The sequence below is a fragment of the Oryzias melastigma genome, linkage group LG8 (genome assembly GCF_002922805.2).
Source record: "Oryzias melastigma strain HK-1 linkage group LG8, ASM292280v2, whole genome shotgun sequence".
NCBI classification, from domain to species: domain Eukaryota; kingdom Metazoa; phylum Chordata; class Actinopteri; order Beloniformes; family Adrianichthyidae; genus Oryzias; species Oryzias melastigma.
In genome coordinates, this window is record NC_050519.1 from 14489054 (window position 1) to 14502469 (window position 13416).

Sequence of the window (13416 nt, forward strand, 5' to 3'; positions counted from 1 at the left end):
GTGCAGGCATTGATAATCATGTGGAAAATAACAAACTAATTCATTCATTTGAAGAGCTTGTTCAGACTTACTTCAAACATTTGGCCTCAGATGGAAATATTACATTAAATATTTAACTCCAGAGAGGAAAAGCATAAAAAATGAGTTGTGTCACATTTGCCACCTCAAAAGAATATTTTCTAAGCTACTTTCATTTTTTTTTTTTTTTTGTAGATTGTTTATGTTGCTTTTATTTATTTGTGTTTATTTGTTGTTGTTTTCTGTTTTTGATTGTTTGTTTCTTTTTTCGCTTGCATTTTCACCCTGTCTCCTAGGAACTATTTGTTACGTGATAAGGTTTCCTATCGACTCTGAAAAAGTGACGGACCGGATACGGTGCACCAGCGCGCACCGGTACACCATTCTGGTGGTGTTTTACTCCCTGAGATGCTCCGCTTTTTCTTTTAAAAACACTATTTTTGTATTTAATTTTCCTTTAATGCATCGTCACTGGGTCTAAAGTTGGATTAAAACGACCACTTTGGGTCGTTTAACCTGCTGCTGGAGATCTGTTCTTAAATCCGAGCCACCGTTTGAAATCTACGACCTGGTGAGGAATCGTTATTTCCCTTCACAATAAAACCAGATTTCGTTTCACATTTAGCTGTTGAACATTTTTATTCTAACTCATCTATGAAACCATTTTCTTTATCAACTTAGTTTCATTTTAAAACGTCCAACGTTGATACAAAAATTTGTTAAAACTAATTTATTTTATTCTTCTTTTAACACCCAAACAGCTTCAGAGAAGTGTTGGCATATCCAGAAGTGCTTGGTAAACAATCATGACTTCTCTGGTGAGTTCTGACTTGAATTCTACACACAAACAACATTTTATTGCTTCATTTAACCCGCTAGCGTCCGGTTACAGTTAAAAACTGTATTAACATGTTCTACAGAAGACAACAATTTATCAATGGAATTGCACGCAGTCATATTTGGGTTGGATCTTATATTTTCACAGAGTAAATATCCAATTTCAGCATTAAGTACAATCTTCGTTGGTGGGATTTCATCTATTTTTTTTCTCCTTCACAATGTTTTAGTGTGATTTGATAGAAAAATTAAAACATTAATTCAATTATAATCAGCTCCATTTGTCTTGTTTTTTATATAGGAGAAAGTAATCTTCACGTGCTAGTTAGTGCATAGAGGGTCTTTAGTCATTGTACAGTTTCAAACTTTTTATTGAAATACCTTTTTTTTTGTTTGTTTACTTTCCATGTACTAGGGGGGCAGCAGTTCTTCCACTACAGAATACACAGTGAGAGTCCCCAAGTGAGTACATAAAAGCAGTAATGTGCTAATGCTGATTGCCGTATATACAGTGAGTTTCTATTGACACACGCCAAATGTTTCTTTTTTGGGTTTTATTGAAAGTTTTTTTTTTCCTTAACATATGTATTAATTAAAAAACAAAATCAAGTGCTTCTATAACAGAAAATACACTTTTACTCTTTAAAAGTAGATGTAAAAGCAGTTATAAATTTGTCAACATGACCTCTGACCTTCCTAAGATAACAGTTGAAATATTTTCTTACACAGAAATACAAGCAAAAAGTACAACATTATGGCTTTCAATTCTGGGGACAAAGTCAACTGTTCTGCCTGGACGCAGGTGAGCTTCACATCTGAATTTGTTTGCTCCAAAAATGCAAATCAGAATTTTAAACAAAACTGTGAATCAAAAGCTTCCTAAAAGGAATTCCGATATTTGTCACAGAATACAGGGATTAAACCCTAAACCACAGATCATGCTTTCTGTCACTCTACAGGCTCGGATGGAACGAGACATGAGCGCTCGGCGGATATACGGGGAGGAGGAGTTACCAGAGGGAGGGGCGGGGAGTGAGTTTGGCAAAAAGCAGCGCGAGGAGGCGCGGCGGAAGAAGTTTGGCATCGTGACCCGAGAGTTCAAGGTGGAGGATCAGCCGTGGATTTTAAAAGTCAATGGAAAAGCCGGCAAGAGGTAAAGAGAGAAGTGACTTGAATATTTCCTTTTTTGTTACTTATTTAATTGGATTTTTAAAATGCATGAGCAGGTTACACTAACTTACTTTTTTTTCTCTTAGAAAAAAATATACATATATATATATATATATATTTAAATCCTAGGAAAAAAATATTTTCTGTGTAATAATATATGTAAATTTCACCTTTTTGACCAATTTTTCACAATATCCTTCAATTTTTACAATTTTTTTCTTAAATTTGAATTGCAATAAGATTCTGCTATTATTTAAATTCTACTATATTGAGTCTGGCTATAATTTCTGTCTTTCTGCATGTGTCTGCGTCAGGTTCAAAGGCATAAAGAAGGGCGGCGTCACCGAAAACGCGTCCTACTACATCTTCACGCAGTGTCCTGATGGAGCCTTCGAGGCGTTCCCCGTTCACGGCTGGTACAACTTCACGCCGGTGGCGAAGCACCGGACTCTGACTGCAGAGGAAGCTGAGGAGGAATGGGGCAGGTTAGCAGCTGGAATTATAGAGAGTTGCTGATGGAAAACGTTTTCTGTAGATGTTTTAAGTCATTTCCTTCTTCGTCCAGGCGGAACAAGGTGGTGAATCACTTCAGCATTATGCTTCAGAGACGTCTCCGGGAACAAGATCGCGGTGAAGAGGATGAAGACGACGCCGACAAACCCGGGAAGAAGAAAAAGAAAGGGGGTGCGAAGGGTGGAGACCTGCGGATTCATGATCTAGAAGAGGACCTGGACATGAGCAGCGACGACAGCGATGACAGCATGGGAGATGGTAAGAGTTCGCTCTAGTGCTGCCACGAATTATTATTTTTAATAGTCAACTAATCACCTATTATTTTTTCTAATTAGTCAACTAATCAGTTCATCTGCAAAGTGGATGTAAAGCACACATCTTAACCATCATTAGCTTTAAACTAACTAAAAATAAAAACAATTAAGATGATAGTTTATGAAACCTTTAATGAATTGTACAGCCTTTGTCCTTCATTGGTTTCTGGTATTAAAACAAGATTAAATCAAATGATGTCGGCATCTGAAACAAAGGAACTATTTATCACAAAAGAAAAAGTTTTTATCTCATTGTTTCAAATATAACTAGAAAATTAGCATCAATGCTTGTGTGAATGCAAGTATTTGCATTAATTGCTGAAGGGATTTGCTGAAATTGTAAAAGCTTTTAAATTTGCTAAAAGACTGGAAATTTTGTTAAAGAACTATGAAAGAGCACAGAAGTTTAAGCACATTTCTAAACATTTTTGTTTTGTAAAATTGCTTAACAAGTCGTAATACATGCAAAAATGCAAAAATATTTACTGTGTTGCTTAGATATGAGCTAAACTCCAAATTAGCCCAAAAAGGTAGCTTGTTGCTTAAATGCCAGCTAAACTCCAAAATAGCCTAACATTACTGAGTAAACTGAATTAGTCAAAAACATTTGCCTGTTGCTAAAATAGAAGCTAAACTCTAAATTAGCCTAAAAAAACATTGGTAGATAACAAATTAGCCAAAAACGTTAGCATGTTGCTAAACTATTAGCTAAACTCTAAAGTAGCCTATGAAAACCTCAGTAGATAACAAATTAGCCAAAAACGTTAGCATGTTGCTAAAATAGAAGCTAAACTCTAAATTAGCCTAAAAAAATCTAGTAGATAACAAATTAGCCCCAAAACATTAGCATGTTGCTAAAATAAAAGCTAAACTTTAAATTAGTCTAAAAAAACAGAGGATAACAAAAAAAAGCTTACTACACACAAAAAAGTGCATTTTTGATCCTGAACACAACTTTGTTCAACTTTACTACACTATGGCTCCATACAATATAAAGTAACGACTAATCGACTATTAAATTAGTCGTCAACTATTTTAATAGTCGATTAGTCGACTAATCGTGGCAGCCCTAGTTCGTTCAACCTGTTTTTCCGAATTTTTTCAGTTCCTTTTCCTCATCTGCAGCTTCCATCTCCTCTTTTTTTTCATTGTTTCCAGATGGAGAAAACAAATCAAAACCGAAGAAGGACAAAGCCAAAGGGAAAGCAAAGAAAAAGAAGCAGAAGAACAGTGAAAAGGATGCGCTGGAAGACAGTGATGATGGAGACTATGAAGGTCTAGAGGTGGATTATATGTCAGATGAAAGCAGGTCAGCCGCTCAGCCTCCACAAACATATTTACTGCTTTAACACCTCAGGCGTCATCTGTGATGCTTTAACACAAAATCTTTAACGAGCTCTCGCCGCTTTTCTCCTTCACAATATGCTAGAAGTATCGTGTAAACGGTTAAAAAGTTTCAGCAAATCAAAGAACATAAACACTGGAGCTCGGGTATTTAAGGGTTAAAAAAAGATAGATGTGTGTTTCATATTCTGGACACTATTAGATCAGTCTGATTGTTTTTACGTCCTTTTTTCCCTTTTTAGCTCAGACGAGGAACCAACAAAAGAGAAGCAAAACAAACAAGAGGAGCACCCTAAAGGTTCTTATTTATTTATTTTTTTATGTATTTATTTTTAATGATCTCTTATAGATAAATTAAATGGTTTCTGCTCCAACACAAAGGCATAGACGAAGCATCCGAGAGCGAGGAGGAGAGCGAGGAGGAGAACCAGAATGAAGAAGAAGCAAAGGAGGAAGAGGAGGAAGAGGAAGGGAAGAAGACGCCGGTTCAAGTGGAAAAGAAAAAGAAAAAAGGTATCAGCTGACTGGCTTTAAAGATGATAGGAGGTACATTAGAAGAGAGAAGTCATGTGGGTTTGTGTGTCGCAGACAGCAGCGGGGAGTCGGACCCCTCAGACGACAGCGACATCGAGGGAGAGACAGCCTCTGCTTTGTTCATGGCGGTTAGTGTTTAGAGAAATATGTAATTTCTCTTTAAATATCATAATTATCCATCAAAGGGGGCAGGGTTTAATATTTACAGCATCTTTATTAACCTCCTCTTCTCAGAAGAAGCGTACGCCCCCCAAACGTGGGGGAGGCCGTGGCTCCGGGGGCAGCTCCAGGACCAGCAGCCGACCTGGGACGCCCTCCATTGACTCCGCCTCCACCTCCAGCACGTTACGCGCAGCCGCCAGCAAACTAGAGCAAGGCAGGTTCTTGTGCTGATGAACAACCGGCGTCTGCAAAGTGTTGAAGTTTGTTGTTGTGATCAAACATGTTGTTTTTACAGGAAAGAGACCGACACAGGGTCCTAGTGCCGACTCCCCAGCTGCCAAAAGGCTTAAAATGGAGCCGAGCTCTCAGAGCCCAGGACCCTCAGGGAAGAGTACACCTCAACCTTCATCAGGCAAATCCACCCCGAGCTCAAGGTACTTTGAGTATTTAAGGCACATAAAACCAATCCTGCACATCCGGGCATGTGTGAGAAAACAATCCGCTTTTGGAATTTGATCATTAAAAGTGTAGCTCAAAAGCACTAAGAAAATAGGACACCTTCATCCAGATCTTCTGTTATTCCTCTGTAATTATTTAAGTCATCCAGGTGAATGAAATGTGGAATCACGGGAATAAATTTAACAATTAGAAGTAACTGTAAGTAATTTTGTGTTTTTTGTTTCCCCCCTCCAGTGATGTGCAGCTGACCGAAGAAGCGGTGCGGCGCTACTTGATCCGCAAGCCGATGACCACCAAAGACCTGCTGAAGAAGTTCCAGACCAAGCGCACAGGTTTGAGCAGCGAGCAGACCGTCAACGTGCTGGCGCAGATCCTCAAGCGCCTCAACCCGGAGCGCAAGAACATCAACGACAAGATGCACTTCTACCTCACTGAATGACGACGCTCATCTTCAGCGACGACCTCCTCTGGTTCCTCATCCGTGACGCTGGAGCCCAGCTCAACTCTCCGCAAATGTCTTCTAAAACCTTCAGTTGTCGTCTGAAAACTTAACTCTGAGTCCCAATCTCTGGACAGTGTCGTGAAAATAGTTTAACTTAGAATTTTTGATTAAAATGTTACAATAGCTTTTTGTTCTTAAACCTTCTGTAATAAAATTTAAATCTCAGTTTGTTTTTTGTGGATTTTAGAAATGGCAGCTGGTGAGACAGCTATTTTGGGGTCCTTCATGTTCACAAATGTGTTGTTAATCCACCAGAAATCTGCAGAATATTTAGCTATTTCTTCTTTTTTTAATCGAAAACACTTCTTGAATTTTCCCAAAAATGAAAACTCAAGACAATATAAATGACCACAGTTAAAAAACAAAGTCAAATTATTGATTATATTAATAAATTTTATAATTTACAATATAAACATTGAAGCATAATATACTGAGCAAACTTCAAAGCCTTCATTTATCAGCTGCTCTTTCTGTCCGTGAATCTGAAGTCTGACGTCAGCTTGGAAGGTTCCGACAGATGACGGAGATCCGACGCTGCCGGGGAACTTTCTGTCCGCTGAACACAGATTCCTCGTCTTTCAGGATCTCGTGAGTGAAGTCGTATCTGGCCTGGTCCCTGCACGGGTCAAAGAGGTCTGTTACAGCAAAGCATGTTGGGTATTTTCACACTTCTCAGGCAGAAACACTTTATTTACATTACCTGGTCGCTGATTATTTTGGTAATTTTTTTCAGAATAGTGTTTTTAAAAATTGAGACAAAATTCAGCCGATAAATGCGTCTGTACCTGAGTATGTAAAGGGAGCGCCGCGTCAGCAACAAGTCCAGCCATTCGTTAGGGTTATCCTCCTTAACCAGACGCATGATACTGTCTGACAAAAGACTCAACCCAGCAATGGTGCTTCCACAAAACTGAAAGAATTCAGAAAATTAAAACGCATACACGTATGTTTGTGATGTGGTTGCATGCCTATCCTGAATAATTACCTTAACACTGTCAATGTGGGGCTTGATGAAGCCAGCTTTGTCCAAATCTAGAACGTGGACGGGGCCAAGAAGAGGACTTCCCTCAGCAAAAGCGGCTGATCGGACCCGATTCAGGATGACCTCACAAGCTGGCCCCCACGACAAACGCTCCGTCTCTCTGTAGCCATGAATTGCCTGAAGGAGGAAAAAGGAAATTTACAATAGAATAGTTTCAGCACAATACTTTAACTATTTCCATTAAACCTTTGAAAAAGAAAACAAGCTCAAACTACTTTCAAAATGTGACGTCAGAGACGATTGATGTCTTAATGAAATTTCTCCCATAACGTGAGTTTAAAAAAAATCAAAATCCCTGAAAGGTTAAACTGTTTTCCAAATGTTACATTTATTTATTATATATTTATTACATTTTGGAAACAGATTTAAAAGACTTGAAGCCACTAACAATAAAATAACCAACCAATCAAGTAGTATCAGCAAACCCCTTCTAGTCCCTCTCCAATCATATTTTGATCTATTGTTAATTTGTTCCCAGTGGTCTCTTTAAAAAAAAAAAAAATGTTTAAAGGCCAAATTAAAAAAAAAAAAGTTTACTAGGTCAAGCAGCATTGGAAATTCACCTCGGTTGTGGAGTAAGCCTGTACACACTTCCCATCATCCCTTTATCATCCCGCTAGCTTACAGCCCCCCACACCTCCAACCAAACATAAAAATGGCGAGCAGTATCAGAGCTATCCAGTCATAAAGTTCTGAGACAGAAGCCTCAGACAAGGAAAACAAAGACGTACATGGATCTAGTCATCTGTAAGTGGATGCATCATAATGGAGCGGAGCAAGGAGCTTATTGCTTGCCGTAGTATCTTCTACGTCACAGCTACAAGATTTTTCCAACTCATTTAAATGAAAAACATATACTAAAAATGTAACTACACGCCTTTTTTATATTATGATCAGAGTGGGTCTTTCAATTGTTGCTAATTATATCATTATGGAAGCTAGCTATACAGCCAGGTTGTTTTTATTCGTTTCGATACGTTCCCTTACATCGTCCCAGTGGTCAAATTCGTAGCGTTTCTTCTTCAGCCCCGGTTCCAGCTCTCGCAGCAGGGCAGCCTCCTCCTCTTCAGTGATGAAGCACGGCCTCACGTCCACCTGGGCGCCCAGAGCTCGCTCCAGCTCCCGGCTCGACCCAACTATTAGCTCGTCTCGCGCCGCTACGAGGCTACTGCTGCAGCGACAACTCAGACGACGCAGGTAACCATTGATATAAGCCGCTGGTTTGCCGCTGTGTTTCAATAATGTTACAAATAATTTCATTTTCTCAACTGGCGCAATTTCTGTCGAACAAATATCACATTTCTGTTTGACTCAAACACCTAGAAAAGTTAGCAAATGTCATAATATCAACGAAGGCGCCATATTGGGAGCGCAAGGGATTGTGGGAGAAGTAGTCACTTTTGGATGGCCTGCTCTAAAACCGCTAAGAATTGTGGGAAAAGTAGTCAATATTTATTTATTTATTTATTCTCCATCCATCTTCTTCTTTTACTTGATCCTACACAGGTCCTCACTTCTTGACAAGAGGCTTTAATTAAAAAAATGTGTTTTTTTTAATGATTTAAAAAAAAAGAAAGAAAATAAATGAAAGTTTTTTTTCTATTATAAATAAAATTTTAATTCTTAGATATTTTGTGTATCCCTAATTATTTCAATAGGGGTTTTCAAAAAGAAAACAAACATTTTTATTTAGAAAAAATGTTTCATTTTAAAATAGTCAATTTCTTGACTGACAGAGATTTTCAACTTGAGCTTGTATTGAGAAGCATGTAAATACATTTTATATGTGGGGAAAAACTTACATTTGAAACCTTTTTTTTAATCTAAGTGTCTATTTATTTATCATCATTTTCAAGCAAAATGTTAAAGTAAGTTGGCCCAAATGTATTTTTTTTATGTTTGCATTTTTTACAATGCATATGTGCACATGGTCTCCAAGAGTAAAGTTAACTGCTGACAGAAGGTTCAGCGTTTTCTTTTCCCTTCATGTTTGCATTGTTGAGGAAAATGACACAAAAATACAGCTTTGCAGAGAAAAAGTTAAACATAATTTTGCTGTTCTTCTAAGTGAACTGTGGAGGGCAGTGAGCGCCTACCACAGTGGCTCCTACAACATGCTGGTTGTAACAACAACAAAAAAACATTCATGTTTCAATTTCATCTAGAAGTTTTCCATGTCAACAGCAGAGCTGTAAACACAGGTGAATAAAATATTTATAAAAGCATCTGAGATTTAGGCTTGATTCTTTAAAAAACACACAGCATAGTGCTGTTAGATTTTGTGTTTAATAGCTGATTAATGTATCAATTTAGATTAAGTAAAGCTGTCTTTAAAAATAATTTCTGAAATAGAATTTAAAATAAGATTTTTTAATTGTTTTTGTAAAGGAATGCAGATAAAAAAACAGAGAAACCTCACATAAAAATAATATATATTCGTCTTAAAGAAAGGAAACAAATAAAAAAATAAATTTTAGATTTTTTTGGCAGTTTAGGTTCATCCTAAAGCATCCAAAACACCCATCCCTTATGTATCTGATGCTGATGTAAGTACCACAGTCCAGTTCCCAGCATGCTATTCACCCAGCCACAGGAATCCCACATTTTTAAGGTAAAGATTTAGGACAGGAAATTCAATACCGTTATTTATAAGTCCAGGTTTGGCAACTTTTTGCAACATGAGTGAGAAAGTAAGGAGATTTATTTACTTTTTATTTATTTGTGCAGTTATGAACTGAGTGGATTGCAGGTTCTCCATATTGTGTAAATGCCATGAAGGCTTTATTAATGCATTTGATGATACTTTAAGAAAACAGTGTCATTTTAGGTTTTATAAATACAGATAATTGAATTGTTGCTCGCAGGATGATTTTTTTTTCAGTAAATTTGGCCTATAACTTGGTAGAAACTGATGTTTGACTGCTCCGGCTTGTGCATTATGCAGACCGATGTTGCAGAGGTTTGCATAAAAGTCTGTGTGTGGAGGACCAGGTTCAGCAGGGGCGGAGTGCTCTACATGCACACGGCCTTTGAATTATTCAGCTTTATGAATCATTGAGTCACGCCACTCCTTTTTAGGCCTCTTGCTTCAGAGCTCCAGCATCCCAAGCACAGAACATTTAAAACATGAGACAGAAGAACAAAAACAACAAAGAAGAAACGTGGAGGCCTTTTTATCTCCGGAGACAGAATGAATACGTTTTTAGGAATATCATTTTTACAGATGTTTCGTCTTTTTAGGTCCTAAGTAACCGACAGTTCTTCATCCTTCCACTCTGACTAAAGTCATTAAAAGTTAACTACTTTCTCCATCAACTTAAGCAGCATCACTTATTTTATTTTCCAACACACACTTTGAGTAAAGACAGAAATTACCTACATTTATAACCACATTATTACTTTTATTATTATGGTTTGATTGGTGTATATATCCCAGTCAATGTTTTTTTTTTATTATTTTAGTAATGACAACTTGATTATAAATGAGTAAAAGGGCTTTAGCAATAAAATATGTGTTAAAAAATGAGTTTCCATCATGGTTCAAGCAACATCGTAAAAACATTCTTAATTTTAGCCATATGTAAGTGTGTTATAACTGAAATCTGCAAACTTTAACTTAAAAAAAGCCATTCAGGCCATTTCATTACTGAGCAAAACCCACTGAGAGCCTCAAAGTTCCAAAGGAAATACATTTTATTTATTTTTTTGTCTTTATTCATTTATAAAAATGACACTTTTAAATATTTCCAATGATTAAATAACTATAGTTTTGTGTTTTTCTATGCATAACAGATTGAACTCTTACTTTTGACAGCAGCACATACAAGTTCCTTTCAAAATAAAACATACCATGTGTGGAATAAGATCCTTCTGCTGCAGCAGATTCGTTTGTTTTCATCATGACTTTAGTGTGTCCTCCTCCCTTTTCTCCATTTACAATTGAATATAAACATGACAACATAAGAAGCAAGTTTTGAACGTGTAAAAGCAATTAGACAATCTTGTGCTGCAGAAGATGAAAAATATTGAAGCTTATTCTAAGAATATCATTTTGCTGGGTACTCTGACAAATTAAATACCTGTATGCAAATTACAAAGCTTAAACAATTCTAACAAATGAGCCAAAACTACAACTGATAATTGTAATCTTTGGAAATGTTCTTCACAGTCAAATAGCCACCATGGACACTTTAGAGCTCCAGACCCTTATTGGTCCAAAAAAGGGTTCTGCAACCTTTAACGGAAAAAGAGCCATTTGGTCCAGATTCTTACAAACCCAGCGAGAGCCACTATGTCTCACTAAACTTTTAAAAATATATACCTTTTTAATTTTGTGTATGTAGCCATTAAATCTATATTTTATTAAATGCAGCATTGAAATATTTTTAAAAATCATAAAAGTGTTGTAGCATTGCCACAAAAGTATCCAGTGGACAAAATAAATAAAAAGAATGATATCATTTTTACATTCTATAAATAACTACTTTAACTTCTTCACTTTTGACAGCAGCATGTGCACGATCCTTTCAAAATAAAACACCCCCTCGGTTAATAGGATCCTCCTGCTGCAGCAGATTTACTTGAACTGAAAATGCAAGAAAACCAAATCAAACATGGAATTTTCTATCATTATGAAAAGAACTAGACCAGACGTCTGCAACCAGAGCTACATGTGACTCTTACCCCTCCATTGTGCCTCTTAAGGTAAAGTAAAATGTGTTAAAAATTTGAAAAAGTAGCTAAAGGAAAAACTAAGAAAGTAATAAAGTTAAAAAAGTAAATTAACTTAAACTTTATTCAACTCATTCTCAAACAGTTGAAGGATGGTATGGATCATTCAACAAGGATCCTAACAACAGTAGTCGTAATCCTCCATCAATCCTTTGTGCTTTACTTACGTCATTCTGACACATTTGGACTTATTTTGAGCTTCATTTATCACAGAAAATAAATAATGTCCATAAGAACAACCAGAATTATTCTATTTTTGAACAAATTCAAAGATTTAAAGTGTCTCTCATGGTTTTAATATATGGCCGTGGTCACTTAACTAGCTCTGACTTAGTCTTTGTTGGTTATATTTATGAATTTGTGGCTGAAATGCACCAGAAAAAGTAGAATAAACATTTTTATTATTATTATTTTTTATCATTGATGACTTTACACTTCCAACGTTTGCTGCATTGACATGATCCTATGGTGTAGGATGTATTTTATTTTGAAAGGAAGTCATGCAAAGCTCTATCAAAAGTAATAAACTATTTCATATTTAAATAAAAAATATTTTCTCTTCATGTTTATGCTTTATTTATGCCGAGAAAAAACACAAAAGCTTAATTAAATGTATCATGTCAGTGGCAAAATCATAAATATAAGTCAGTATCTTTTTTTCTAAAGGGTGAGTGAAGACTTTATATCTCCACTGGGTTTTGGTTGGTGTTAAATCACCCGAATGGCTCTTTTGAGAGTCAAAGGTTGCAGACTAGACATTGTGGCATTGATTAGGATATGTGCCTAACTTAACTATTTTAATATAAATTCAAATTTTTCGTATTTTTCTTTAAAGCCAAAAAAAAAAAAAACAGAGTGGAGGAACAAAAGTATGAAGCTAAATGAACGAAAAAAACAGATTGAAAATTAAAAAAACAGGGATAGTAAATTTGAAAAAAGTTGAAAATTTCAAAGCAATTTTAAACTGAAAAATATATTTTGAAAATTTGAAGGAATTATTGAAATTTTGAGAAAATAAAATTGAAAATGTGAAAAAATAGTATTGAAAACTTGAAGAAAATTGAGAAAAAAAATTAAATTTGAAACTTAAAAAAAAGCAATTTAAAAATAATGTTTATTTGTACGTTCAACTTTCGTTTTTCATTCTTTGCTTTAAGTTCTCCATTTTCAGTTTCAATTCAGACTTTTGAGTTTTCGATCCTAGTTTTATTTGGAGTTTTTTTTTTTTTTTTCAAAAATTCCTACAAGTTTTCAACATTATTTTTTTCAAAATTTTAACTTCATTTTTCAATTTATTTAATAATTGATTAAAGTTTTCAATATGTTTTTCAAGTTTTAAACTGCTTTCAAATTTACAATCTGTTTTTCGTTTACTTTAAGCAGATCCTGATCTGACTTCAAACTGAAGAACCGGGGCGCTGTCCATGGTGCTGAAACATCTATCTATCTATCTATCTATCTATCTATCTATCTATCTATCTATCTATCTATCTATCTATCTATCTATCTATCTATCTATCTATCTATCTAAATCATTTCTCTGTCTGTCCTTGTTAAGTCCGGTTGTCTCTTTTCCGGTATATCATGCAGTCATTTAAGGTCGCCCCGTGATCAGCCTCCGTTCCCGCAGGTTCCTCTGATCGGATCGGAAAGGTGAGACGGATTCATTCTTCCGGTCACCCTTAAATGTGCATAAAAGCTCAACGACTTCCCAGTCATGGAGACGGCTATATGCGGAGAGTCAATCAGTCAGGTCACACAAGAGAACGCTGTGCTGCGATCATTACCCC

The 13416-nt window shown here is 36.1% G+C and overlaps 2 protein-coding genes across 2 annotated transcripts; one reads left to right on the forward strand and one right to left on the reverse strand.

Annotated features, from left to right (window-relative positions):
• The first annotated feature begins 310 nt into the window (after nucleotides 1–310).
• gtf2f1 (general transcription factor IIF, polypeptide 1) lies at nucleotides 311–6018 on the forward strand. The gene is made up of 14 exons (XM_024272724.2): nucleotides 311–589; nucleotides 780–836; nucleotides 1271–1317; nucleotides 1585–1657; nucleotides 1815–2008; nucleotides 2340–2510; nucleotides 2591–2796; nucleotides 4011–4161; nucleotides 4439–4494; nucleotides 4578–4709; nucleotides 4785–4858; nucleotides 4965–5106; nucleotides 5188–5326; nucleotides 5586–6018. The coding sequence occupies exons 2-14, from the start codon at nucleotides 825–827 to the stop codon at nucleotides 5788–5790; spliced, it is 1602 nt and encodes a 533-aa protein (XP_024128492.1). The 5' UTR covers nucleotides 311–589; nucleotides 780–824; the 3' UTR covers nucleotides 5791–6018.
• Nucleotides 6019–6220: 202 nt separating this feature from the next.
• On the reverse strand, nucleotides 6221–8288 carry alkbh7 (alkB homolog 7). Its single transcript, XM_024272725.2, has 4 exons — nucleotides 7883–8288; nucleotides 6839–7012; nucleotides 6639–6763; nucleotides 6221–6469 (listed from the first exon to the last, which is right to left on the reverse strand). The coding sequence occupies exons 1-4, from the start codon at nucleotides 8153–8155 to the stop codon at nucleotides 6349–6351; spliced, it is 693 nt and encodes a 230-aa protein (XP_024128493.1). The 5' UTR covers nucleotides 8156–8288; the 3' UTR covers nucleotides 6221–6348.
• Nucleotides 8289–13416: the final 5128 nt, after the last annotated feature.